Source organism: Bubalus kerabau, chromosome 13 (genome assembly GCF_029407905.1).
Source record: "Bubalus kerabau isolate K-KA32 ecotype Philippines breed swamp buffalo chromosome 13, PCC_UOA_SB_1v2, whole genome shotgun sequence".
Classification (NCBI taxonomy): Eukaryota; Metazoa; Chordata; class Mammalia; order Artiodactyla; family Bovidae; genus Bubalus; species Bubalus kerabau.
The window spans coordinates 34,148,156-34,174,466 of record NC_073636.1 but is presented as its reverse complement, the minus strand read 5'-3'; the positions used below and the strand labels follow the sequence as shown (position 1 = coordinate 34,174,466).

The 26,311-nt window shown below is 39.1% G+C and overlaps 1 protein-coding gene and 1 long non-coding RNA gene across 6 annotated transcripts in view; one reads left to right on the top strand and one right to left on the bottom strand.

The window, feature by feature from the left end:
• The window catches only part of ZEB1 (zinc finger E-box binding homeobox 1), a 199,216-nt gene that overhangs the window by 162,703 nt on the left and 10,202 nt on the right, over positions 1 to 26,311 (top strand). For 2 of the 5 annotated variants that reach the window (XM_055543980.1, XM_055543984.1), the window contains exons 3-6: positions 1,268 to 1,330; positions 8,958 to 9,119; positions 17,454 to 17,656; positions 21,977 to 22,082. In XM_055543980.1, coding sequence (XP_055399955.1) covers positions 1,268 to 1,330; positions 8,958 to 9,119; positions 17,454 to 17,656; positions 21,977 to 22,082 — 534 coding nt within the window. The remainder of the gene's footprint in view (positions 1 to 1,267; positions 1,331 to 8,957; positions 9,120 to 17,453; positions 17,657 to 21,976; positions 22,083 to 26,311) is intronic. The other 3 variants (XM_055543981.1, XM_055543983.1, XM_055543982.1) reach the window with 3 other exon arrangements.
• Positions 25,627 to 26,311, bottom strand: part of LOC129625516 (uncharacterized) — a 51,401-nt gene continuing 50,716 nt past the window's right edge. Inside the window, exon 4 of the long non-coding RNA XR_008701493.1 lies at positions 25,627 to 25,823. This is a non-coding gene — a long non-coding RNA (uncharacterized LOC129625516). The remainder of the gene's footprint in view (positions 25,824 to 26,311) is intronic.

Sequence of the window (26,311 nt, the reverse complement as noted above, 5' to 3'; positions counted from 1 at the left end):
AATTATCAAACTTGAGGAAAATCTGAATCAAGATTTTTGATTGACATATTCAATGGGATTTGATGGGAGTGCAGATAACTACACAGTGTTTTAGCGTGACTTTGTAAGTCTTCTGATCATAATTACATTATATACTCTGAAAGCAGTTTTTAACTTCTAATCTTTTGTATGTGCACAGGTTCTTAATAAACCACTCAATAAATAAAATGTACCTAAATATATAAAGTTTACTTTCTGCTTGCCTAAATAATGTGCATGTTGACTCTGATCTTATCAGCTCATTACAAATATGTAAGTGTCAGAGGTGGATAATGTGTGTTAGTCGCTCAGTCGTGTCTGACTCTCTGTGACCCTATGGACTGTAGCTCTTCAGGCTCCTCTGTCCATGGGATTCTGCAGGCAAGAATACTGGAGTGGGTTGCCATTCCCTTCCCTTCAATCCCTGGGTCGGGATCTTCCCGACCCAGGGATTGAACCCATGTCTCCCGTGTTGCAAGCAGATTCTTTACCATCTGAGTCCATCTGAGCCCCAGAGAAGGTGGATAATAGACATCTAAAATATTTATTGGCACCACTATTATCATTTATTACTGCTTACTAGTAGTTACAATCATGAAGAGAGTGAAAGAAAAGGTATAGTCCTTAGCTGTTTGCTCTGGGCACACTGCAGGTTGTCAGGGACTCTGTCTATAGTGAGATAAGCCAGGGTGGAGGAGAGAGCGGGTTTTAGAGCCATTCAGACCTGCATTCATATTCCACCACCCAGTAGCTGTGTGTCCTTAGGCAGGTTCTGTAACCTCTTCAAGCCTCATGTTTTGGTGGGATTTTTTAATTTATAAAGAGAGTTTATGAAGGTTAAAGGAAATGAGTTGATAAAGCACCTGGCACAGTGCCCAGCACATAGCAATTTGTGCTTCAGGGACGAGATGGAAAAGGAATCCTACTGCCTGTAGGTAGAGCACCTCTCCTAAAAAAACATACCATTAATAAAATCTAGTATGTGTATAATTCTAATATATGTAGAAGTCCAGAATATAGAAACATTTTCACTCATTTTGCTTCTCTAAAATATCTCTATGAGTTTTGTGAAACTGCTTAATTTCTTTAAAAAGCTTTAGCTTAGTAGGACATCTTACTGTACTTACACAAGGCGGGGGGGTGGAATCCAAATCAAATATAACCTAAAAGTTTCCTTTTCAGATTTATAGAAGTTAAGTGTTGGTGAGAGGGGGGATCTGTTTTAATGCTTTTGTTCTTTGATTTTTAGCAGGAAAGGAAGGACAAGAAATCCTGGGGCCGGAAGCTCGGGCAGATGAAGTGGGATGTGCAGGTACTCTTGCCTTTTTCTCAAGCACTGTCATCTTTGAACTGCCTTTTGTGTGACTGGTTTTTGCATTTGTGAGTCCTGCATTTAATCTGTTTCCTCCTCTTTATCTTGCCCTCCTTTAAATGTTTAAGTACCTAGGCATATGGGGCACTGTATGAAAAATTAGATGTTTATGTTCTTTAAATAGACTGCAAGCTTAGATATTCATATAATACAGGTATTCATCTGTAAGAATAACAAATATAATCTACAGATAATCCACAGAGTAAGTGTTTTAATGATAATTTAAACTTCTATCAGATTTTTACCATAGTTACAGAAATACAGATCTATTTTTTTTTTAATTTTATTTTATTTTTAAACTTAACATAACTGTATTAGATTTGCCAAATATCAAAATGAATCCGCCACAGGTATACATGTGTTCCCCATCCTGAACCCCCCTCCCTCCTCCCTCCCCATTCCATCCCTCTGGGTCGTCCCAGTGCACCAGCCCCAAGCATCCAGCATCGTGCACAGATCTATTTTGAGTTTGATTATTAGTTACCAGGATCTACATGAAATTGCCCACAAGACTAAAAGCAGAAGAGAGAAAAAGAAGCAAATATCATGGGTTATCTAGAAACCAGATGAGAATTATGAATATTGATAAGTGAACGTGTGACAGCAAACGAGAGAATACACTTTTTCTTACCATTTCTGTGATTGAAAAAGGCCAAAATGAAGTTGAAAGTGAATGTCGCTCAGTCGTGTCCTTCTCTTTGCAACCCCATGGACCAGAGTCCATGGAATTCTCCAAGCCAAAATCTGGAGTGGGTAGCCTTTCCCTTCTCCAGGGGATCTTCCCAACCCAAAATGAAGTTGAATTATAGTAAACAAAGAAATTTCCCTTTAGGTGACTATATTAGTACATATTCCCTGAGACTTAAGACTATTCCTCTATTATTGGATTCAAATCAGATTTAAGAAGCAAAAGAGTAAGTGCAAATCTTAAATCCAGATATATCATATGATAATGTCCAATATATACCAGGCACTTATTACTTCTGATAAGGCAGTCTTCGAATGTAAACTTCAAAAAGAAATTCCAAATTATTAAAACATTTCCTCAAAATTATGTACTTAAAAGTAGTATTACTGTATTCTGTATATTCAACCATAGATTAGATATTTCTATCATATAGTTTTAAATTTTCTTTGTTTCTTCTTTGGCTTAACATTTATAGTTTTTTGTTCTTTGCAGTACATTTTAGGAGTATTCCACAGAGCCTTATAAATCACCTTGTGTTGTGTAAGATGAGTGTATTTTGCAGTAATGTGTCAAAAATCGATTTTTACCTGTAAGCATCAGCCCTCCCATACTTGTCAGCTCTATAAAACAAAGAGCAAGCCTTTGTACTCTTACTGAACGTGCACTCCAAATTAATCAAATAATGGAATATGTGATCATTTATGGTGCCACAGCCAAAGATTTTGTATTCTGCCTTTAACATGGTTGTGTTGAACTTGCATGAATAATGTATTCAGGTATGCTTATTGTCAAATATTTGTCAAGCTGACTTATACATTATATAAAATATTTAAACTATATTTGTTGTTAGTAAAATAGTATTAATGAGCACAGAAGAATGCTGTTCATTACTCTTCTATTTTATGTTAAAATGTGACGACTCACATCACCAGAGTAGTAGAAGGTCTTCTGTAGAAGATCGTTTGCGCTTTGAGGCAAAGTGCCAGCAAAAAAGACACCTAGAGTTCCAAGTTGACAGTATTTCACCTCACAGTTTGCTCTTTAGTACAAAAATGAATTCATGCTTTCAGTTTGAAGTACTGAGTGATACATAATTTCCCTCCCTCCCCAAAAAACAGTCAGGTCTGGAAGGTAGTGTAACTGTACGTAAACTAGAGTTCCCGCTGAATACAGCACCGCCGCCTCCAAAGTAGTGGGCCCTGTGTGTTACTTCCCTGGCACTCGGGGAGTTAGGAGAAAACAAACATTTAATGAAACTCTGATCAATGCAGTTTTCAGCGAAGAAGGGTGGAAATTAGATGTTTGAGACTTCAGAGCAGTTCAACTTTGAAGTCATGTTTCACCTTTGCTTGTGTTATTGCCTTCACTTCCAGGGAATAATGTGCTGACAGAGTAAACAAAACCATGGCAAGAGGTCACCATCATCAGTTTAGAACTTTGTCAGCTCCTTTCTCAACCTGACTTCTTCTGCAGTTCAGGAAGTGAAGAGAACTATAGTCTCAGCTTAGTATTCAAAGAGTGAAAAAGTCACCCAAAACAGTCTTTGTTCTTCTAAGCATCCTTTCTTTGTTTATTTAGCTGATACTTGTGCAAAGTTTCAAAATTGGAGGATAAAGATTGGCGAACCCTAACTATCCTTTATTCTGATGGGAGTAAAACACTGATAGCCTCATAAAAATGTTATTTAGCCTTTATATTAAATGTTTGTCTCTCTAGCCTTGCTTTCTATAATTTGTGATTATAACCCTATAATTGTACACTTTGACCAGTGATTATAATCCTATAATTCTATACTGTGACAGTTAGTTCAGAGTTTTGTCACACCTGAAAAACCAAATTGTCATCATATTCTCTGTATTTGCTCATCTCTTTAATATTTAAACACATGCAATTTATTAGTCTTAAGACTAGGAATTTTGCTTTATAATAGACCTTTTCACCACGTGCACTTCCAAGCACTTTAAGTTTTAGGGGTAAAACTGAGGAATGTCTGGTCTTAGCTTGAAATTGGCTTGGTAAGTACAGGTTCATGGAAACCGTGTACTTTAGTTGGCAAGAGCCCAGCTTTCGATAGCAGACCCCCAATACTGAGTCATCTGCTCTAGTTCAGTGTTCACCTTGCAGGACTGCTTTGAAGAAAACATAACAATTACAGAGCACTTACTCTGTGCCTGGTACAGTACTAAACACATACTGTGTTAATTCATTTAATCCTCCCAGCTATCCTAGGACATACTGTTACTATCCTCCAGATTTTATATTATACAGACTGATTATGTGTTGCCTCCCAGGAGTCTGATGGACATACAGAATTCTTCACTTTAGTAAGTACAGTTGACCCCTGAACAACACAGGATTGAATGGTGCAGGGCCACATATACACATATTTTATTTAATAATAAATACTGCAGTGCTTCACAGTCTGGGGTTGGCCAACTCCGAGGATGTGGAATCATATACAATGAGGGCTGACTCTTAAGTTATACATGAATTTTCCACCACTGGAAGGTCAGTACCCCTAAACCTCATGTTTTAAGGGTCAGATGTAGTTACAGCCTATTATCTGACAGATTAAAAATGAGATTTCTAACATCACTGTTATATTTGAAATCCACAGCAATTTAATATCATTCATTTTTTAAATATGAATACCTCTTTGAGAGTCAGAAATGTTACATCATAATGTTTACTCCCTGAACTAATATAGAATTTAATGCTAACCAGTATATTTCCTCTTCAAAGATACTTTTGATCAACTGTCATTTTTTTGCAAGAAAAACATATATATAAATTGAAATTTAACTTTCTGTTTAGTTTCCAGGGACTATATGGCTCCTAGATTTTTAAAAATTTATGGATTGCTTTATCCTATGATCACTGATCACAACATACATGACAAATTTTAATACTACAGTTTACCCTTGAACAACCTAGGGGTTGGGGCACCAACCCCTCTGCCCAGTCAGAATCCACATACAACTTACAGCGAGCCCCCCTGAGTACCCAGCTCCTCCGTCCACAGAACCCCTCTCTGTCTGCTGTTCCACATCCATGGACACAACCGACCGTGGAGCATGGAGAACTGTAGTACTCACTACTGAAAACATCCAGTACAAGAGGACCCATGCAGTTCAAAACTGTTGTTCAGGGGTCAGCTACTCATTAAAGTAAAATGTTACTGGAAATGAGATTAAAGGAGCCAAAGTATTTTTTAATTAGCCCATAATCAGTAGTTTAATGTCGCTTATTCTAGAAGAAAGAGTGTGGAGCATTAATTCTGTTTCTGGCTTTTCTTTAGCTCTGAGAGAACTTTATTCTCATAAATAAAAAAATGAAATCAGTTTTTGTCATAAGTGATTTGTTAAATTCTTTATATATCTTCAGAACTATATGCAAAGAATTATGGTTATCTATTAAGAATATTTTAATGACTTGTCAATGATCAGTTCTATTAAATGCACCTTCAGTTCTGTTGAAAGCAAAAATTCAGAGCCACCTATTTCGCTAAAGGATTTATTTCTCAGTCACCAGAATCATTCAGGCCCTCACTTCCTTGGGTGTATACCAAAAGGCTACACCCATACTTACTTACCAAAAGACTAATGATGTCTGTTCTGACTTTTGCTACTTTTTTACCCTCACTTAGAGGCACCTTGTGTAATATATTCAGAAATGGTTGGGAATATTGAAATATTGCTAATCAGTACCTTTTGTCAGTACATTTTAAAATAAAAATTCTTTTAATACCTGAACTAAGTATATTTTGATCAGTTTCTTAGAGCTATAAACTTATTAGTTCATTCAATTTCTGGAAGATTTGTACCTAATAACCTTACTAGTGAAACCAGTTATCACTGTTAGACCATCAGCCAAGTCAGACTTTCTGGCAGAAAAATAAAGTGTGTCTTCATTTTTCTAATTAAAATGAATGTGTTGATACACATTTTGAGGAATTTCATAAAATTTTTTCTATTAATATGAAGAATATATAATTTATAATGAGGAATGCACAAAGTATAAATAAATACTTCTTTAAAATAGATTATTCAACACTGAGGTTAAGGTTATTTAGATCTAATCTAATTATTATGAGTTATAAAAATCTTTGTTATAAAAAGTTATAAAAATCTTTGTCTCTAAATGAGTATCTTTACAACCAGTGTATAGATAAGATTATAACTTATTAAAGACATAAGATTCATGTATAAAATACATACTACATATGTAATTCTGAACAACGTACACTACTTAAAACTTCATCATTCCATCATCTAGGATATAGTTAGCTACTGATGCTGCTAAGTCTGCTAAGTCGGCTTCAGTCGTGTCCGACTCTATGCGACCCCATAGATGGCAGCCCACCAGGCTCCCCCGTCCCTGGGATTCTCCAGGCAAGAACACTGGAGTGGGTTGCCATTTCCTTCTCCAATGGGTGAAAGTGAAAAGTGAAAGGGAAGTCTCGCAGTCGTGTCTGACTCTTAGCGACCCCATGGACTGCAGCCTACCAGGCTCCTCTGTCCATGGGATTTTCCAGGCAGGAGTGCTGGAGTGGGGTGCCATTGTCTTCTCCATTTAGCTACTAGGCTATAGAAAATATAAACATTTTGAAAGTGGAGAATATTTAATTGAAATAAATATTTTGTAATATAATCTGATAAAAGTATTTGTAAGTAACTTGTCAAATCTATATTTCCTCTATAAGAAATCACATAAATATAAATTTCATTTGTGAGTTTAATCTAGTTTAATCTGAAGTTACATTGAAAAGATCTACTTAAAAAAATAATGGTAATACAGTGGAACTATATGTAACTTTGTTCTGTGTTTTCCAAGTCTCCTGTAAATGTGTTATCACACACACTTTCATAATTTAAAAAATAAAAAAGGAAAATAAAATGATAAAAGATATAACAACACAGACTTGTACTACTTTAGCTGTTCAGAAGTGCTTATTGTTTTAGCTAATGACAGATCCTAGGAAAGGTTTTCGAGAATACTCCTTGCTTTGTTCTCACCAGCCTTCTGAAGAGCAGTGAATTTTTTAAGAATAGTTAGGGAATGAAACAGATGAGGTCATTAAGGGGAAATTACTCTACTTTCTCTGGCCATATCATATAGCTGATTTCAGAGACTCATAACCAGGGCCAAAACATCCCCATTTTAGTCGGCAGCCTTTCCCCTGATAGAAATCCTGGGAAGGCTGGACACTAGAGTGCTCTTTTGTTGGCCTAACTGATCAGTGAAGCAGGCTTCTCCCAATCAGTACTTTGAATTGTTTTCCTGTGGCAGCTGGAGGTTTTATACTGCAAGGCATGCGCTGTACTGATGTAATGGATGGAGGGGGGACCTGTCTGTCTTTGAAGCTGAGCAAAGGACTGTGAAAGAGGAGTAGAAGAAAGAAGCTTTTGGACTCTAGGAAGGGCCCTGCATGAAAGCTGAGGATCTGGAAATGGATTCCCTTTAAGTGAAGAGTGGTGGCTTCCCTCTTAAAGAGTCTTCACCTCCACCTAGACCCAGTGACCAAGGTTTGGTGACAACTGGCATCAACTGAAAAAATAGAGTTCTCAGTACAGGCGACCATCGAACAACACAGTGGTGGAGGCACCTGCCCCCTGCAGTGGATTCCATGTGTAATTTATAGGCAGCCCTCCCAATACTGGATTCCACTGTGTCTACAGTTTCACATCCATGGGTTCAACCAACGACAGTCATATAATACTAGAGTATTTACTATTGAAAAAACCTAAGTATAAGTGGATCCTCACAGTTCAAACCCATGTTGTTCAGGGGCTGACGATATATAGCAGACACTACGTAACTGATAGCTACTGACTGTGTTTAAAAGGAGGAAAAGATGGTGAGTAGTCACCTTTATTACTATGTCATTGGTGCTAAAGTGTTAAACAGCAGCCACACTGAGAACTGAGTTACTGCTCCCGTGCAAGTGTTTTAGTATCTGTTGAACAAAAAGATGCTGGTACATCACCATCTTAATTGGGCCCAGTTCAGTCTGCTGTTTCACAAATTCAGAACTGACTTCAATCTGAAGTGTGTGAAGAAGTCATACATGAGACACCCAGAGGCCATACTGACCCAGGATAGTCACCAGAAGTGTGGACCCTCCTCCGGGAGGACAGACGGATGGAAACCCCAGGGCACCAGGCCCACCCTGCAGCACACCTGTGCCCTGGCTCCCTTCTCCAAGTGAAGACATGCTTTACCCTCGTAACCTTCTGACTCTGGTGGAAATGCCTTTCCCATCACCCAACAGTGACACAGTCACTGGAGCAGAAAGACAAAGAACAGCCCTGTCTGTATCTGAATACTCGGGGAGATGGAAAGCACTTTTATCAATTTGATACTCTTTAACTCTTATTAGAAATCTTTCTGACTGTAGCTAACTATTAAAGCTGTTTTCTAAGAAACCACATAATTGAACTGAACTTCAGAGCAGTTTGCACTCAGTTTGTCATTCAAGTACAACTCTAAGTAAACATGGTACAGTCGGTTGCTAGGAAGAACTTAGGTTTGAGAACTATGTTTTTCTCTTTTCCTGTTTTCCTTGCTTTATTATTGATTGAGAAACTAAGGATTCAGCCAACCTCCACTGGGTCTTGTTCACCAGTAAGATGGAATAGAAGTACAACCCTAAAACTTAAAGAGGATATGGTAACAATGTCGACTTTTAGAACACCGTAAACTTATAAAAACAGACTTCTCAATAGATTATAGCTGAATGAGTAAATTGTTTTTAATATTCCTATAAATATTTCCTGTAGATTCAAGGACAGTTGTATTCTCTCAAGATAGTTTCTTATTTAGGAAAACTATGTAACAACTTGGTGAAATGGCTTTTTATAGAGTATGCATTTCTTTTAGTAAAAGATGATGAATGCGACTCAGATGCAGAAAATGAACAAAACCATGATCCTAACGTTGAAGAGTTCCTGCAACAACAAGACACTGCAGTCATCTACCCCGAGGCACCCGAGGATGACCAGAGGCAGGGCACGCCGGAGGCCAGCGGGCATGATGAAAACGGTAATTGGAGCTCACGGCCGCTTGGTTCTCACCTCTGAAGGATTATTGCTTCCATTGCACTGTGTGGGAACCCACCCCACTATAGGGAACATTTCTGAAAACGAGAATTTATTGCAGATGGCAATAGAGAGTCATTTCTTTAGCGAATGGAGTGATGTCCATGGTAACAGTGTGTAGTCTTTTGTCAGTGCATCTCGTGTACACTGTGATGCCCCACGTGTGAGATGCTTAGGACCGTGCCTGGACATTGACTTCCATTCACTTACATGGCAGCAGGCAGTAGAAGTAGGTTCTGGGAGAAACCATACTTCCCCTTGATGCTGCTCCACTGTTCTGGAAGAAAACCTTGGTGGTATGGTTCAGAACATACTAATTTGGAGACAATTTTTTTTTTCCTGTATCTATGTTGGTCGTCTCTGATATTAACAGCCAGTGTATAAACAGCAGTAAAATACAATAGTAATGTGTTCATATTCTCCTGTAAAGAAATCAGCTGTCATTTTGCCTTCCAAGCACTAGAAACAGATGAAAATAGCATGTTTCAATACTACTCTCTCAAGTCACCTCACCTTTTCCCTCCTCTACTGTGACCAAAGGTCTGTTCTTTATAGCTGCGTCTCCTTTGCTGCCCTGCAAATAGGATCATCTGTACTGTCTTTCTAGATTCCATATATATGCATTAATATGTGATATTAATATACGATTGTTCATCTCTCACTCTCTGACTTACTTCATTCTGTATAATAGGCTCTAGGTTCATCCGCCTCATTAGAACTGACTCAAATGTGTTCCTTTTTATAGCTGAGTAGTATTCCATTGTGTATATGTACCACATCTTCTTTACCCATTCATCTGTCAGTGGGACATCTAGGTTGCTTCCATGTCATAACTATTGTAAATAGTGCTATAATGAACATTGGGGTACATGAGTCTGTCTTTTTCAATTATGGTTTCTTATGCCCAATAGTGGAAATGCTGGGTCATATGGTAGTTTTATTCTTAGTTTTGTAAGGAATCTCCATACTCTTTTCCATAGGTACTGTATAAATTTGCATTCCCACCAACAGGGCAAGAGAGTTCCCCTTTCTCCATACCCTCTAGAAATTTATTGTTGGTTGACTTTATGATGATGGCCATTCTGATAAGAGTAAGATAATACTTCATTGTAGTTTTGATTTGCATTTCTCTGATTAGGGAATGATATTGTGCATCTTTTCATGTGTTTATTAGCCATCTGCATGTCATCTTTGAAGAAATGTCTGTATAGGTCTTCTGCCTGTTTTTTGATGGAGTTGGTTGTTTTTCTACCATTGAGCTGCATGAGCTGCTTGTATAATTTGGAAATTAGTCCTCTGTCAGTTGTTTCATTTGCTATTATTTTCTCCCATCCTGAGGGCCGTCTTTTCCCCTTCATTGTGCAGAAGCTTTCAGTGAGGTCCCATTGGTTTTTGTTTATCTATGTTACTCCAGGAGGTGGGTCAGAGAAAATCTTGCATATTGCTGTGATTTGTGTCAAAGAGTGTTCTGCCTATGTTTTCCTATGAGTTTTATCATTTCTGGCCTTACATTTAGGTCTTTAATACATTTTGAGTTTATTTTTGTGTGTGGTGTTAGGAAGTTCTAATTTCTTTCTTTTACACATAGCTGTCCAATTTTCCCAACACCACTTATTGAAGAGACTGTCTTTTCTAATCTGTATGTATCCCTAGATCTGAAGTGGGTCGTGAGTGTGTGTGTGTGTGTGTGTATTCAGTCAGTAAGTTGTGTCTGACTCTCTGCAGTCACATGGACTGCAGCACGCCAGGCTTCCCTGTCCTTCACTACCTCCTGGAGTTTGCTCAGATTATGGCCATTGAGTCAGTGATGCTATCTCATCTCATCCTTTGCCACCTGCTTCTCCTTTTGCCTTCCTTCTTTCCTGGCATCTGAGTCTTTCCTAATGAGTCGGCTCTTTGCATCAGGTAGTCAGAGTATTGGAGCGTCAGCATCAGTCCTTCCAATGGATATTCAGGATTAACTTCCTTTAGAATTGACTGGTTTGATCTTCTTGCAGTCCAGGGCACTCTCAAGAGTCTTATCCAGCACCACAATTCAGTTCAGTTCAGTTCAGTTGCTCAGTCGTGTCCAATTCTTTGCGACCCCATGAATCACAGCACGCCACGCCTCCCTGTCCATCACCATCTCCCAGAGTTCACTCAAACTCACGTCCATCGAGTCGATGCCATCCAGCCATCTCATCCTCTGTCATCTCCTTTTCCTCCTGCCCCCAGTCCCTCCCAACATTTAGAAGGCATCAATTCTTTGGCACTCAGCCTTTTTATGGTCCAGCTCTCATGTCCATACATGACTATTGAAAAAACCATAGCTTTGACTATACGAACCTTTGTCAGCAAAGCGATGTCTTTTTAATATGCTCTCTAGGTTTGCCATAGCTTTCCTTCCAAGGAGCAAGCGTCTTTTAATGTCATGGCTGCAGTCATCATCTACTGTGATTTGGGTCTCTTGTAGACTGCATATATATGGGTCTTATCTTTGTATCCATTCAGCCAATCTTTTGGTTAGAGCATTTAATCTATTTATATTTGAGGTAATTGATGATATATATATTCTTATTGCTGTTTTGTTACTTTGGGGATTGTTTTTGTGGATTTAGGCATTTATTGTTTGTAGATTTTTTGATGATAGCCATTCTGACTGCTGTGAAGTGATACCTAATTGTAGTTTTGATTTGCATTTCTCTAGTAATTAATAATGTTGAGCTTCTTTTTGTGTGCCTTTTAGCTGTCTGTATGTCTTCTTTGTAGAATTGTCCATTTAGATTTTTTGCCCATTTTTTGATTGCATTGTTAAAAGAACAGCTGAGTTGCATGAGCTGTTTGTTGGGTGGTTTGTTTTTGTAGATCTTTCTTCTTCCCTTCCTCTTTGGTTCTCTTGTGATTTGATGACTATCTTTAGTGTTGTGTTGGGATTCCTTTTTCCTTTTTGTGCATATGTCTGTTGTAGATTTTTGGTTTGCAGTTCCTGCAAGGTTTTGCTAAAGCAGTCTGTATATATACGAGATAGTTTTAAGTTGCTGGTCTCTTAATTTCAAATGCATTTCCAATATCCTGCGTTGTACTCTTCTCTTCTCACGATTGCTGATTTTGATGCCATGTTTGTGTGTGGATGATTTCCTACCTTTACTGTATGTTTGCCCTAACCAGTGACTTTCCCATTCATAATTGTCTTGTTTATAGTTGTAGGCTTTTCTTTTCCCCCTGAAGAAGTTTCTTTATCAGTTATTGTAAAACTGGTTTGTTTGGTGGTGCCAAATTAGCTTTTGCTTGTCTGTAAAATTTTTTACTTCTCTGTCGAAATCAGAGCTTTGCTGAATATTCTTGGTTACAGGATTTTCCCTTTCACCCCTTTAAAAATAAGTTGCCACTGCCTTCTGGCCTCTAGGGTTTCTGCTAAAAAATCAGCTAATAACCTTATGGGGACTCCCTTGTATGTTATTTGTTGCTTTTCCCTTGTTGCTTTTAATATTTTCTCTTTAATTTTTTAATTAATTTATTTATTTTAATTGGAGGCTAATTACTTTACAATATTGTAGTGGTTTTTGCCATACATTCACATGAATCAGCCATGGGTGTACATGTGTCCCCCAACCCGAACCCCTCTCCCACTTCCCTCCCCATCCCCTCTCTCAGGGTCATCCCAGTGCACCAGCCCTGAGCACCCTGTCTCATGCATCGAACCTGGACTGGCAATCTATTTCACATATGGTAATATACATGTTTCAGTGCTATCCTCTCTTTAATTTTTTATCAAGTTGATTAATATGTCTTGGCATGTTCCTCCTTGGGTTTATCCTGGGTTTATCTGTGCTTCCTGGACTTAGGTGACTATTTCCTTTCCCATGTTAGGGAAGTTTTCAGCTATTAATCTCTTCAAATATTTTCTCAGGCCCTTTCTCTCTCTTCTTCTAGGACCACTATAATGTGAATGTGGGTACATTTAATGTTGTCCCAACAGGTAGGTCTGGCCCAGGCTCCTCTGAAATCACTGCTTTTTCCCTTGTGTCCCAGCGTGCCCAATACCTTGTGTGTGCCCCTTAAGCATGTTACTTCTCTTTTCCTCAATTTTTTGAAGTTCCTGTGATCAAGCCCCATTGGCCTTAAAAATCAAATGCTCTGGGGTCTCATCCCCCTGATGCCAGATCTCCAGACTCAGGAGCCTGATATAGGGCTCAGAACTCTCATTCCTGTGGGAGAACCTCTGCAATATGGTTACTTTCTAGTATATGCGTCACCCACCCAGCAGGAATGGAGTTGAGTTGTATTGTGAATACACCCCTTACACCATCTCCTTATGGCCTCTTCTGTGTCTTTGGAAGTAGAATATGTTTTCTGGTAGGTTCCAGCCTTTTTTGCTGTTGGCTGTTCAGCAGTTAGTTGTGATTTGGGCATCTTCTTGAGAGGCGGTAAGCTCAGGTCCTTACTCCTCCATCTTGTCCTCTGGGCTTACTTTAATCTTAGGCGCATATTCTTGAACTCAACACTGCAATGGTGATTCCCTTATTCTCTGTCATGAAGATGGATGAGGAATGGGGGTATAATTTGACCTATTATTGAATTATTTGATTTCTTACTGTTGAGTTTTAAGGATTCTTTGTGTATTTTGGATAGTAGTCCTTCTTCAACTCTGTCATTTGTAAATAGTTTTCCCAGTCTGTGGTTTATCGTCTAACTCCCTTATTGTCTTATCTCATGGGGCAGAACATTCTCAGCTAAGTCCAGCTTATCAATTATGCCTTTCATGACTCATGCCTTTGGTATCCAAACAGGCATTACAATACCCAAGTTGGTATAGGTTTTCTTCTGTTATAGCCTGTGTCTTACTCATTTTGCATTTTATAGTTAGGCCTGTGATCCTTTTTGAGTTAATTTTTGTGAAGGGTGTAAGGTCTGTGTTTACGTTCATATTTTTGTGTGTGGATGTCCAGTTGTTCCATTACAGTTTGTGAAAAGACTGTCTTTGCTCCATTGTATTGCATTCACTCTCTGGGCTCACCTGTACTCCATTCCACTGATCCATTTATCTGTTCTCTCGCCAACACCACACTATCTTAATTATTAAAGTTATGTAGTAAGCCTTGAAGACAGGTAGTGTCGGTCTCCCGTTATTCTTGCCTTCAGTGTTATGTTGCCTCTTCTGGGTCTCTTGCCTCTCCATGTGAGTTTAGAATTTTTGTCAATATCCATAAAATAACTTGATTGGGACTGCACTGAATATGAATATCTAGTTGGGAAGAACTGACATCCTGATAGTATTGAGTCTCCTTATCCTTGAACATGGAATATCTTTGTATTTAACAAGTGCTTTCGTTTCACTTATCAGAGTTTTGTAGTTTTCCTCAAATAAATCTTATACATATTTTGTTAGATTTATGCCTAATCATTTCAGCATTTTGGTGCTAATGTAAATGGTACAGTATCAATCAACTTTCCAATTTTTGAAGGAAATCTACAAGGGTGATCAGAAAACAAATCAGATTCCATTACAGAAAGTCAACTGTCCCTTCCTTAAATTAGGAAATCAGCTGTGAAAAAGATCAGAAAGAAAGCTTTCACTCCAGAATAGGTAGGATTTCTGTAAATAATTTGGTGACAAAGGAAAGAGAAGTAGGGTACTCTAGGAATTCTTTCCTTCAGTGTGGCAAAAGGACACATTTCTGAAAATGACAGGCTGAGGACACTGCAGTTCAGTTTTAATAATATGTGTTCTGTTGATCTATTTGCAGATTTGTCGAGTCCATAGTTATTAGCATCATAATTCTGTAGGGCCTGCTTGCCTACTGTTTTTTTTGTTTGTTTCCTGGATTTTTTTTTTCTTTTAAAGAAAATGTGTTAACATTTCACCTGAAGCAGCAGCAGGTTACAATAAATATGAAAGGGAAATATAAAACCTTAAAATACAGATATTTATAAACATGTAAAATTTTAATGTAACAAACAGAATTTCAAAAAGCCTCAGTGAAATAATGAAAACTCAGCTTTGTTCAAGTCCATCGTAACAAATCAGTGCAGTGAAGTCCCGTAAGAATTGGAGCCTTAGTCACTCCGCATCAGTACAACATTTGAAGTATACAGCGGTTTTCCTTCAGGTGTTCATTACCTCCAGGCATGTGATGCAGTGTAGCTGCTAATCCAGATTCCTCAGTAGGCATGCTGTCACACCAGCAACGTCTCTTGCCATGAAAACGTAATTCTCTTCAGAAGCACTTAGGTTTTTACTGTTTTAGTAAATTAAACATACCATCCTGTACTTCATAAGTTGTAAACAGGGGAGCTGTATTCCAGCAGGTTGATTTATCAAAATTCTGGTTCAGTGGGAACAAATCAAGGAGGTTTTTTCACAGGTTTTGTATCAGTCTGCCACTAAAGGAAGTTTAAGCCACAGAAATTTAAAATGCTTTTTAAGTAAGTTTATTTATGGTCACAGATTCATAAATGATCACAGACTCATAAAGAAATTATAGTTCGAAAGTGGTCAGACATAGGGTGGATTTTTTAGTACTGAATTCCTACCATAGGTGTATTATAGGAATTCTAAAAAGAAACATCTATTCCTTAAAGGTCTTCATTGCTAAAAGGTGAGTTTAAAAAAAAACTATTTTTTAAAAACAAAAACAAAAATTTTAACTTTTAAGCCTGTTCATTCTATAAACTTATGTAAAATATTTAGATTTATTTTTCATTGTTTTATGCTGTTGGCCTAAAATAATAAGTTCATATCTCATATGTGTGAGAATATTCAATAGATATTTATGAAAAGAATTTGCTGTTTAAATATGAGCAACTTGCCATTTTATAAAATTATTAGTATTTTGTACATTAATTACAAGAATTAATCATGAAGACAAGAAAATAGAATGAAATGCCGAGCAGACAGCTTATGACACAGGAGTTCAGGGCAGCTTGACTGGTGGAAGCAAACCAACTGTGGTGCTGACGATAAAACACCTGTCACGGGGCCTCTGACCTCAGCCCCTGGAACCAGCCGAGAGCAGCAGCGTCGCCAGGCGAGGGGAGTGTCCCAAACACTGTACAAACAGGAAGTCGATGTTAGAACACAGCAGGATTCCCCCGATGTCCTCACGGGGCTAGTCTAGTCCCCAGAGAAGTGGGTCATGTCAGAGTCATCACCACTGGAAAAGTCTCTGGTTCCAGGTGCCTTGCTAGCTGATAACGGAAGATACCATCATAAACTTTGGGGTCTTGGTTGTTTGACTTTATTCATATATTTGATATATATTTCAGTGTACTTAGCTATGTAGAGTCAGGTGTTCAGCCTGTTCTTTGCGGGCTTGTCCTTGAACAAGACATTTAATTTATATGGACTTGAATTTCAGTAACAGTGACAGCTTGATGAAGTAAACATTATGACATTTTCTCTGGTGGTCTGTTTTTCTATAAGAAGTTAAAAATAAAGTTAAGATAACATTTATAGCAAGATGTGACTTAGGAACTTTTTTCTTTGAAGAAGTAAATCCAATATAGAAATGTAGTTAATATTGGCCAAGTGGTATTACATTTTAAGATTGGAAGGCTTAGATGTTTCCATGTACTAAAAATATGTAGTTCATTCTCTGAACTACAGTTTATCTATAATGGCTTATTTTCTGAAAGCTATCCTAATAGTCATCCATCTGAAACTAAACAAGAAGTGTGCTGGTGTGTCTCGGGAGGGGAAAGAACATGAAGATGCAGGAGCATCTCAGTGGCCGGCCCTCAGTCCAGCCCCCACGGCTCCTCACACCTCCTCCAGTACGTCCTCCACACTCACCTGCAGGGGAGCCTTAGAAACTTGCTCTAACTGTATGCTGCTTACTCTCTGATGACTGTAGTGACATTTTTCAGATTTGAAAGAATGAACATTCAGTAACTAATGATGACATTGTTACCTTTGTAGAAAGATGGTTATTGTGTACCAAACCCCTTTCATGTGTATACATTCACAACGATGACCTGCATTATAATTTTGCTTTTGTTTTCTTTGTCTAATTAACCATACAAAAGAAGGGAAGAATTATGTTTTAGTGAGAAAGATATGAGACTTTAAAGTCAGCTTGCATTTGACTCTCAACTTCATTGTTCACAGGCTGTGTGACTTGGAAGTAATTTAACCATTTCTGGGCATCATGTCCTCTCTTTATAAAACAGAGACACATCAGTGTGTTGGTTTTGAGGATCAGCTACAAAGCACAATATCTGGCACACAGCAGAGGGCCTCGGTGGGCTCTTTGGTGCTACTTTGGGAACATCTTTAAAACATACAATTCTTGTTTCACAGGAACACCAGATGCATTTTCCCAGTTGCTCACCTGTCCGTACTGTGACAGAGGATATAAACGCTTTACCTCTCTGAAAGAACACATTAAGTATCGCCACGAGAAGAATGAAGACAACTTCAGCTGCTCCCTGTGCAGTTACACGTTTGCATACAGAACCCAGCTCGAGCGCCACATGACGTCCCACAAATCAGGACGAGAGCAGGTAAGTGGCATGACTCAGATTCACCCACTGTCCACACCGAGAACTCCTCACTCCATGGAAGGCAAGCTCTCACACACTGAAAGATTAAGGGGCTGTACCAGACAGTGTCTGGTCTGCAGCCTTGTAAAAAGGACAGTGATTATTCGTTTGGATGATCGGGTCATTTCTGAGTTTAAACGCACATGTAAACAACTATGAACACTATTTTAGAAGTGACTACATTTTTTATTTTTAGACAAGGTCCCTTTCAACTCAGTTATTTGGCTTATATCATAACAAATATGTCAAGTTTATAACTGGATTTCAAAATGCATTCTACTAAAATGTTCAATGTAGAAAAATAAATACCATTTAATAAACCACATGACTTACTACTGACCAAGTAGAGGAGAAAATCAAACAATAATCAAGTTTAATTTTTCGTGAAACACTGATTATCATCAGTATAAGCTACTGTGGCTTTTTCCCATGTAAGGGAAGTTGCCTCTTAAGAAGCTAAAGTTTAGACTGAATCATTTTTAATCTGAGGACTCAATTTTTCATATGGTTTTATTCTGTTTCTATGTCACTTTGCCTCAATTTCTAGAAGTATAAACCAAGACTATCCTTAAGTTACGTTGCTGGCTCTGAACTTAAGGATTAAAGTCAGAAACGTTTTTGCCAGTTCTGCTTTTGTAAGGTCAACTGTAAATAATCAAATCAATATCTGGTTAATCTAGATTTAAAAATCAAATAAGTGTTCAGCAGCGCACGGTATGTTGAAGTTGTGTGCTGTGCTTGGGGCACGTGTCCAATCTCTACTGTCAAAAGACTTGGAATCCTGTTACCTGAGTGTAAGAGTCTGCTCCGTGTGTACCCATGTCACTGACCCCAGGGAGCGCGTGTTACCCTCTTGGCTTTGATGGCTCAACCAAAAACCAGGCCAAAATGTGTAAGAGAACAGTGATGAGAATGGGTCAGCCTGTCTCCCCAGGACCCTGGTGACAATACTCATGAAATCACGGGGTGTGGAGTGTACAGGCAGGCATGAGCACAGGGCCAGCTTTTCCTTGGGGAGGTCAGCGCTTCAGTCCACAAAGGAGCACTTGGGGTTGGGAGTGAGTGCCATGAGGAGGAAACTCACCCACAGAAGACAAACCCCATCTTCTCATCTGCCCTGAATGAGTCTCGTCAGGGACAGAACAGAAGCATGCTCTTGGCACCCCGGTGTCCCAACCTGACCACAGTGTGGGTGGGCCCTGGGGACGTGACCCCAGTGTAGACAGGCCCTGGGGACATGGCCACAGTGTAGATGAGCCCTGGGCACCTGATGCCAGTGTAGACAGGCCCTGGGGACATGGCCACAGTGTAGACAGGCCCTGGAGATGTGGCCACAGTGTAGACGAGCCCTGGGGACATGGCCACAGTGTAGACAGGCCCTGGGGACGTGACCACAGAGTAGACAGGCCCTGGGGACGTGGCCACAGGGTAGACAGGCCCTGGGGACGTGGCCACAGGGTAGACAGGCCCTGGGGATGTGACCACAGTGTAGACAGGCCCTGGGACAGGGGCTGTTCAGGTGACATTTGGGAGCAGAGCTATCCTGCAACTGCTGCCCCCACATCCTCTCCACCCCAAGGGCCCTTGTCAAAGGAAGGAGCCTCAAAGGACAGGGAGAACTGGAGGGAAAGCAGGAGATGCTGTGAGAAAAATAAGTTGTAAGATCTCTGATGATCATGAAGGCCACTGTGTGTGTGAGGCTTTCTCTGAGGGAGGTAAAGGTAGCCGGTCAGTTTCATATGTGAAATATGTGGTCAGACCAAGGTCAGAAAGGAGCCATGATAGAATGTGGAGGCCAGCAACATGAGGGGTATAATTGGGAACCGTTTAGGTTAGGAGGCAGAGCGTCCACCTTGCTGGCCTCTGGAAATCAAGGTAAGCATTTCCATGTTGTCTTATTCATGCAACAGATATCTGAGTTTTGATTCTGTGTAAGGCCTGTTGTAGGTGTTTAAGACACAGTAGTGAAATGAGCAAGTCCCTGACAGTAGCGGGCGTGTCTTATAGGTGAGAGAAAACAGATGTAAAATATAAACACAGGTAGAATGAAGAAGACAAAGCAAAGAGGATAGAAAGTGGCGGAAGCTGCTTTTTTTTTTTAAATAGAGTAGAGAGACCTTTCTGAGACTAGGACATCTGAATCTGGACTTGGGTGAAGTGAGGGAGCCAGTCACAGAATGACTGAGAGAAGGGCCTTCTGTGCAGAGGGAGCAGAGGAGCGTGAAGGCCTCAGGCAGAAGCCAAGGAACAGCAGGCAGCCAGGGTGCACGAAGGGGAGAAAAATGAAGAGGCTGGGTAGGGAGGAGGCAGGTGATGAGGCCTCTTGTATGAGCCGTGGCTAAGGCCTGTGATTTTATTCTAAAGTATTATAGGGAAGCATTTGAAAGGTACTGAATTTTGTGTTTATGGCTTATTTTTAGGCCAGGTGATCTGTGGGTTGGAGAGTAGATCGAGAGAGACAAGAAGGAAGCAGGAAGCACACTTAAGGGCTGTGGCTGTAACCCAGGCCAGAGGCACTGGTGTGACAGATGTGATGTCATGAGGATGGTGGCTGCAGGCTGGCTTGCTGAGGGATTGGATAAGGGTCTCAGGGAAAGAGAGGGACCAGGATTCCTCCAAATTAGGGCCTAAGCAACGATCAGATAAATGAGGGGTTTACTCACAAAGGTAAGAAACAGGAGTAAGTAAGTGTTAGTTACTTAGTTGTGTCCAACTCTTTGTGACCCCCATGGACTAGCCCATCAGGCTCCTCTGTCCATGGAATTCTCCAGGCAAGAATACTGCAGTGAGTAGCCATTTGATCCTCCCCACCCAGGGATCGAACCCTGGTCTCCTGCACTGCAGGTGGATTAAGCCCCCAAAAAACAGGAGAGGAGGAGCTAATTTCCAGGAGAGAAATGAAGAGGTCAGTGTAGTCCTCTTAGCAGATGCCTGTTACTGTTCAGGGGGGACGTGGAGGAAGCTGTGCGAGTCTGGAATGGAGAGAGGAGAGACCTAGAGAGAGCTGTTTGGAGTTGGTGCCATGTATGCAATTTCAAAGCCAGGGGTTTGGGTGAAGTAGAGCCTGACACATACTTCACGCTCATTCTCTGTCCTTCCTGTGTGAAGGACAGAAGGGAGATTGCAGTTAGAACAAGCAGAACTGGAGCCTTTGAACGATGGGTAGAGTCTTAACAGTCACAATTAAGGGGAAACGTAGCCAGGAAATAAGGGATGGTATCAATAGAGGCAGAGGTGAAGAGCGGTGTATGTGCAGAAGGTGGGACTCACTGGATGATGAGATGTGAACTCCTGCTGAAGAAGCCTGGAAACTCAGGGCTATAAACTTGGCATCTGTAGCCTTAGAATCTGTGCCCAGGGGTGAACAGGAATCCTCTAGAAATTTATGAGTAGAATGTATCACATAATTCAGCTCAAACACTGCTTTTGTAAGACGAATAAAGGATGCAGAATTAATTTGAAGTATGTAAAAGTGGGAGTTTGATAAACCAGACAGAAAGCTATTACAGTAATCCATATTTGACTGAAAAGAGGGAAGTATTTTTTTTTATTTTATTTTTAAACTTTACATAATTGTATTAGTTTTGCCAAATATTAAAATGAATCCGCCACAGGTATACATGTGTTCCCCACCCTGAACCCTCCTCCCTCCCCATACCATCCCTCTGGGTCATCCCAGTGCACTAGCCACAAGCATCCAGTATCGTGCATCGAACCTGGACTGGCAACTCATTTCATACATGATATTTTACATGTTTCAATGCCATTCTCCAAATCTTCCCACCCTCTCCCTCGTATTTTTTAAATCATCAGATTAAGATTTTGGAAATACCAAACTTACTAGAGAGGATAAAGTCCTGAAAAAGCCCCAGCCTTTTCTTCTGTTCAGGAGACCTTGTTCTTCTGTTTAGTAAGTGTGCTTGAGACAGATTCCTGGACGTTCTGGACCATGGTTTCTTTACCTGTCAATTAGAGTGCAGGAGAGGGAAATGATCTCTAGTTCCTGGTCAAGTATGTATTTTTGCTAAATGCTGTATTGCATCATAGAGTGCTTCTGATTCTTTAAACTGGGAAGTGGAGATTTTCCTTTATGTCAAAATTCTGTTGCCACTGTCCTCTTCCTTTTTGGTAACATTCCAAGTGTTAGATTTTTGTGACTGCTACGATTTGAGGCCTTTAAGAAACAAAAGAACCACCCAAACATTACTTTTAGCAGATTGAATGTTCTTTATGTCTAAAGCTTTTTTGCTTTATAAATAAAATACCAATTCTTTCTTACAGAGACATGTGACGCAGTCTGGGGGTAATCGTAAATTCAAGTGCACTGAATGTGGAAAAGCTTTCAAATACAAACACCATCTAAAAGAGCACTTAAGAATCCACAGTGGTAAATATTTGTTTTCTTTGTCTACCTTGAATATCATAGTGATTATGATAGTAAATTAATATCACATGTGAGCTACACATATGGTTAGAAACTCTGCAGTTGTTTTGGGATAAACACTAATATGGAGACATTTTCTGCTTATAAATGGTATTTTATTGGGATCTGACTCTTTGGCTAAAGTATATCAAGCTAAGAGGACACACTTTGAATTTCCTAATAAGAATATAGCATTTTACAAGATGTACAACCTGAGACACGAGCTTTTCGGTGAATGTTCATTTCATTGCCTCTGTTGCACAGTTAACAAGGGAATGATAAAGCGTGTGCACAAGGAGAGGAGGAGATGAAGATGTTCTTTCCATAAGAGGAGAGATGAAACTCAAGATAGGAAATGGCATGGTGCACCATGGGGATTGTGGGAGAGGGCAGCACAAGGAGGGGTGGGAACTGTGGCACAAGAGGGGGTTTCACGGAAAACGGGCTTCCCCCATCTCACCCTCAGTTCTGCACTACTCATCAGCTGTAGCTTCATATGAAAAGTGAACATTAATACATGGTAAAAATATTACGTCGATTTTAGAGACTTACAATCAAAGAGAGCTCTATTTGCCTTTTTTTGGAGGCTTTACTTACCCAAAAGCAACCAAGAAAATTCACATTGCATTATGAACTCTGTCTCCCAGTTAATTCTGATGCGTTATTTAATACTAAGTAATTTCAATGAAAGACAACTGTTAACATGAGTGGGAAATTATGGATTTCTGCACATGCTTGTTTTGTGAAAATTATATTGACAATTATTAATAGGTTTTACAAATATCCTGCAAAAAAAGTACAGTTGGGTGGCTTTGTGATATGTGTGTTTTATTTTGGAATTGCATTAATAGAAGTTGTGCTGAATTGCTCATTGAGGGCTAAAGAATGTTACCTCTTAAAACATGCTCAAACTGAGATTCATACATTTTAAAAAATTTTTATACGTTAATGTGTCTGGAAAACAAAGCTGTCTTTTGGCATCTTCATCAGGATCCTGTTTCTTAGCTCCTGTGCTACTGAACAATTTTCATCAATTTCATATATATATATAAGTTAACATTATATTAGCATATATCCAATGGATATTTTTCCTCTACTTTTTTTTCCCCAGTTTTATTGAGATATAACTGACATACAGCACTGTATAAGCAGCATGATTTGACTTATTTGGCTATTGTAGATAATGCTGCAGTGAATGTATTATATTTCAATGTATTATATATACAGGGCTGTATATATAATCTTTTCAAAGCAGTGTTTTCATTTTCTTTGGATGAATACTCAGAACTGGAATTGCTGGATTAAAAGGTAGTTTTCTTTTTAGTTTGTTGAGAAATCTGTATACCATTTTCCATAGTGGCTGCACCAGTTTATATCCTCACCCACAGTGACCTAGGGTTCCCTTCTCCCCACAGTCTTGCCAACACTTGTGTGTGTGTGTGTAATAGTCATTCTGACAGGTATATGGGGATATCGTATTAATGATGTTGAGCATCTTTTCATGTGACTCTTGGCTTCTGTAAGTATTTTTTGGATAAATATATCTGTTCAGATTCTCAGCCCATTTTTAATTGGGTTGTATCTTCTTTTGATTTTGAGTTGTACGAGTTCATTGGACATTTTGGATATTAACCCTATCTTCTATTCAGTAGGTGGCCTTTTCAGTTTGTTCATAGTTTTGTCTATACAAAAGTCTTTCAGTTTGATGTAGTCCCCTTTGTTTATTTTTGCTTTTATTCCCCATTCCTGAGGAGACATGTAAAAAAAATATATTACTGAGATCTATGTCAAAGAGCTTACTGCCTGTGTTTTTTTCTGGAAGTTTTATGGTTTCAGATCTTTAATCTGAAATTTACTTTTGTGCGTAGTATGAGAGTGTAGCTGTCCAGTTTTCCCAACACCAGTTATTGAAGGGGCTTTTTCCCCCACTATATATTGCCATAAGTTAACCACCCTTATGAGTTCATTTCTGTGGTTTCTGTTACGTTCCATAGATCTATTAATCTGCTTTTGTGCCAACACCATGCTAAATGACTGTAGCTTTGCAGCATAGTTTGAAATTGAGGCGTGTGATACCTCCACTTTTGTTCTTTTTCAAGATTGTTTTGGCTATTCAGCATCTTTTATGTTTCCATGCAAATTTCAAGAGTTATTTATTCTAGTTCTGTGAAAAATGCATTGGCATTTTGATAGGAATTACATTGCATAAGCAGAATGAATGAATTGATATAGACTCAATATAGAATCATTAAACCTATTTTCTTAATTGTTCGTTCTTGTTTGTTATTAATGTCTAGAAATTCAACAGATTTCTACATTAATTTCATATCTGGCAACTTTACCAAATTCATTGATGAGCTCTAGTAGGTTTTTAGTGGCATCTTTAGAATTGTCTATGTATATAGTATCATATCTGTAAACAGTGACAGTTTTACTTCTTCTTTTTCAATTTGGATTCTTTTCTTTCTTTTCTTATCTGACTACTGTGGCTAGGACTTCCAATACCTTGTTGAATAAAAGTGGCAAGAGTAGATATCTTTGTCTTATTCCTGATCTTAGAGGAAATGCTTTCAGCTTTTCACCATTGAGTATGATGTTAGCTATGGGCTTATCATACATGGTCATTATTACATTGAGGTATGTTCCTTCTGTACCCATTTCTTTGGGAGTTTTTTTTTTTATCATAAATGGATATTGACTTTTGTCAAAAGCTTTTTCTGAATCTATTTAGATCATATGGTTTTTACTTTCAATTTGTTAATGTGGTATATATCACATTGATTTGTAGATATTTAACCATTCTTCATCCCTTGATGAATCCCACCTGATCATGGTATACCTGGGTGTTTCACTGTATTACTGAATTTGGTTGGCTAATATTTTTGTCAAGGAGTCTTGCATCTGTATTCATCAGTGATATTGGCCTGCAATTTTGTGTGTGCTTTGTTTTGATATTAGGATGATGCTGGCCTCATAGAATGAGTTCACAAGTATTCCTTCCTATCCAATTTTTTAAAATAGTTTGAGAAGGATAGGTGTAACATCAATAATTTATTTTTAATAACCCCCCTTCTTACCAGAAGGGCATCCCTGGTTCAAACGGTAAAAGCATCTGCCTGCAATGCAGGAGACCCAGGTTCAATCCCTGAGTCGGGAAGATCCCCTGGAGAAGGAAAGGCAACCCACTCCAGTACTCTTGCCTGGAAAATCCCATGGATGGAGGATTCCTGGCAGGCTACAGTCCACGGGGTCGCAAAGAGTCAGACACGACTAAGCAACTTTACTTTCTCACCAGAAATGATTTGAAGTTGTTGATAGAGATTATAGCTAATTCATTTTTTAATGTTGAAGTTGGGGTAATAAAACAGCAAGATTTCGTAAATAAAAATGAATGTCCTATTGCAGTCATAGAGAGTCACAGATTATATGCAGTTGGGAAACACGGATCGTACAAAACATTAAAATATAAGTCCAGAAACAAGAAGTTAATAGATATCTAATCATAAAATCTTGCACTGATCCTCAAAAATCAGCTTCAATCAAGTGACAATGCCTGTGCTATCTACAGCAACCCTTGAGGTGTTTTCGTGGTCAAGAGCTTTATAGTAGCTCACAGCGTGCTGCTGCTCTGAAAGAGGAGGCAGGTTCAGGCCACGTCCTGGCACACGGACTCCTGTGCTCTGCTGTCCATTCATATTTATGTCTCTTAAAGCAAGACAGGCATGAAGTTAAAATGAGAAAGAAAAAAAAGAATGCTATGAATTCCTCTGCACATGCTAGAAGAGACCACAAATTAGACCCTAGGTTTTAGGAAGTAAGAAAACTAGTTAGTAATGGAAATCTAGAGTATTTGCAGGTAAAAAGGATCAGATGTCAGAAGATGAGAGAAAAAGCACAACTCTCTTCTGATACTGAAGTCCATAGAGAAAGTTGTTCCTTGGAGCATCATTAAGAAGAAAAAACCAGAAGATAATTTACGTCATCCTCAGAAATATCCTTAAAATAATACAGCAGAGGATTCAATAGTGTTTTCTTTCTAAAGTTAGATTCTTCCATAGAGGCCAGTGATATTTCACCAAAATGCAGTTCAGAAAGAGCACTGCCCCAGGGTGCCCAGTGGATACCATCCAAGTCTACAGCTCCCTGGTGGTTTATTTCAAGGGGAGATTTCGAGCAGGGCTACTCCAAGTCAT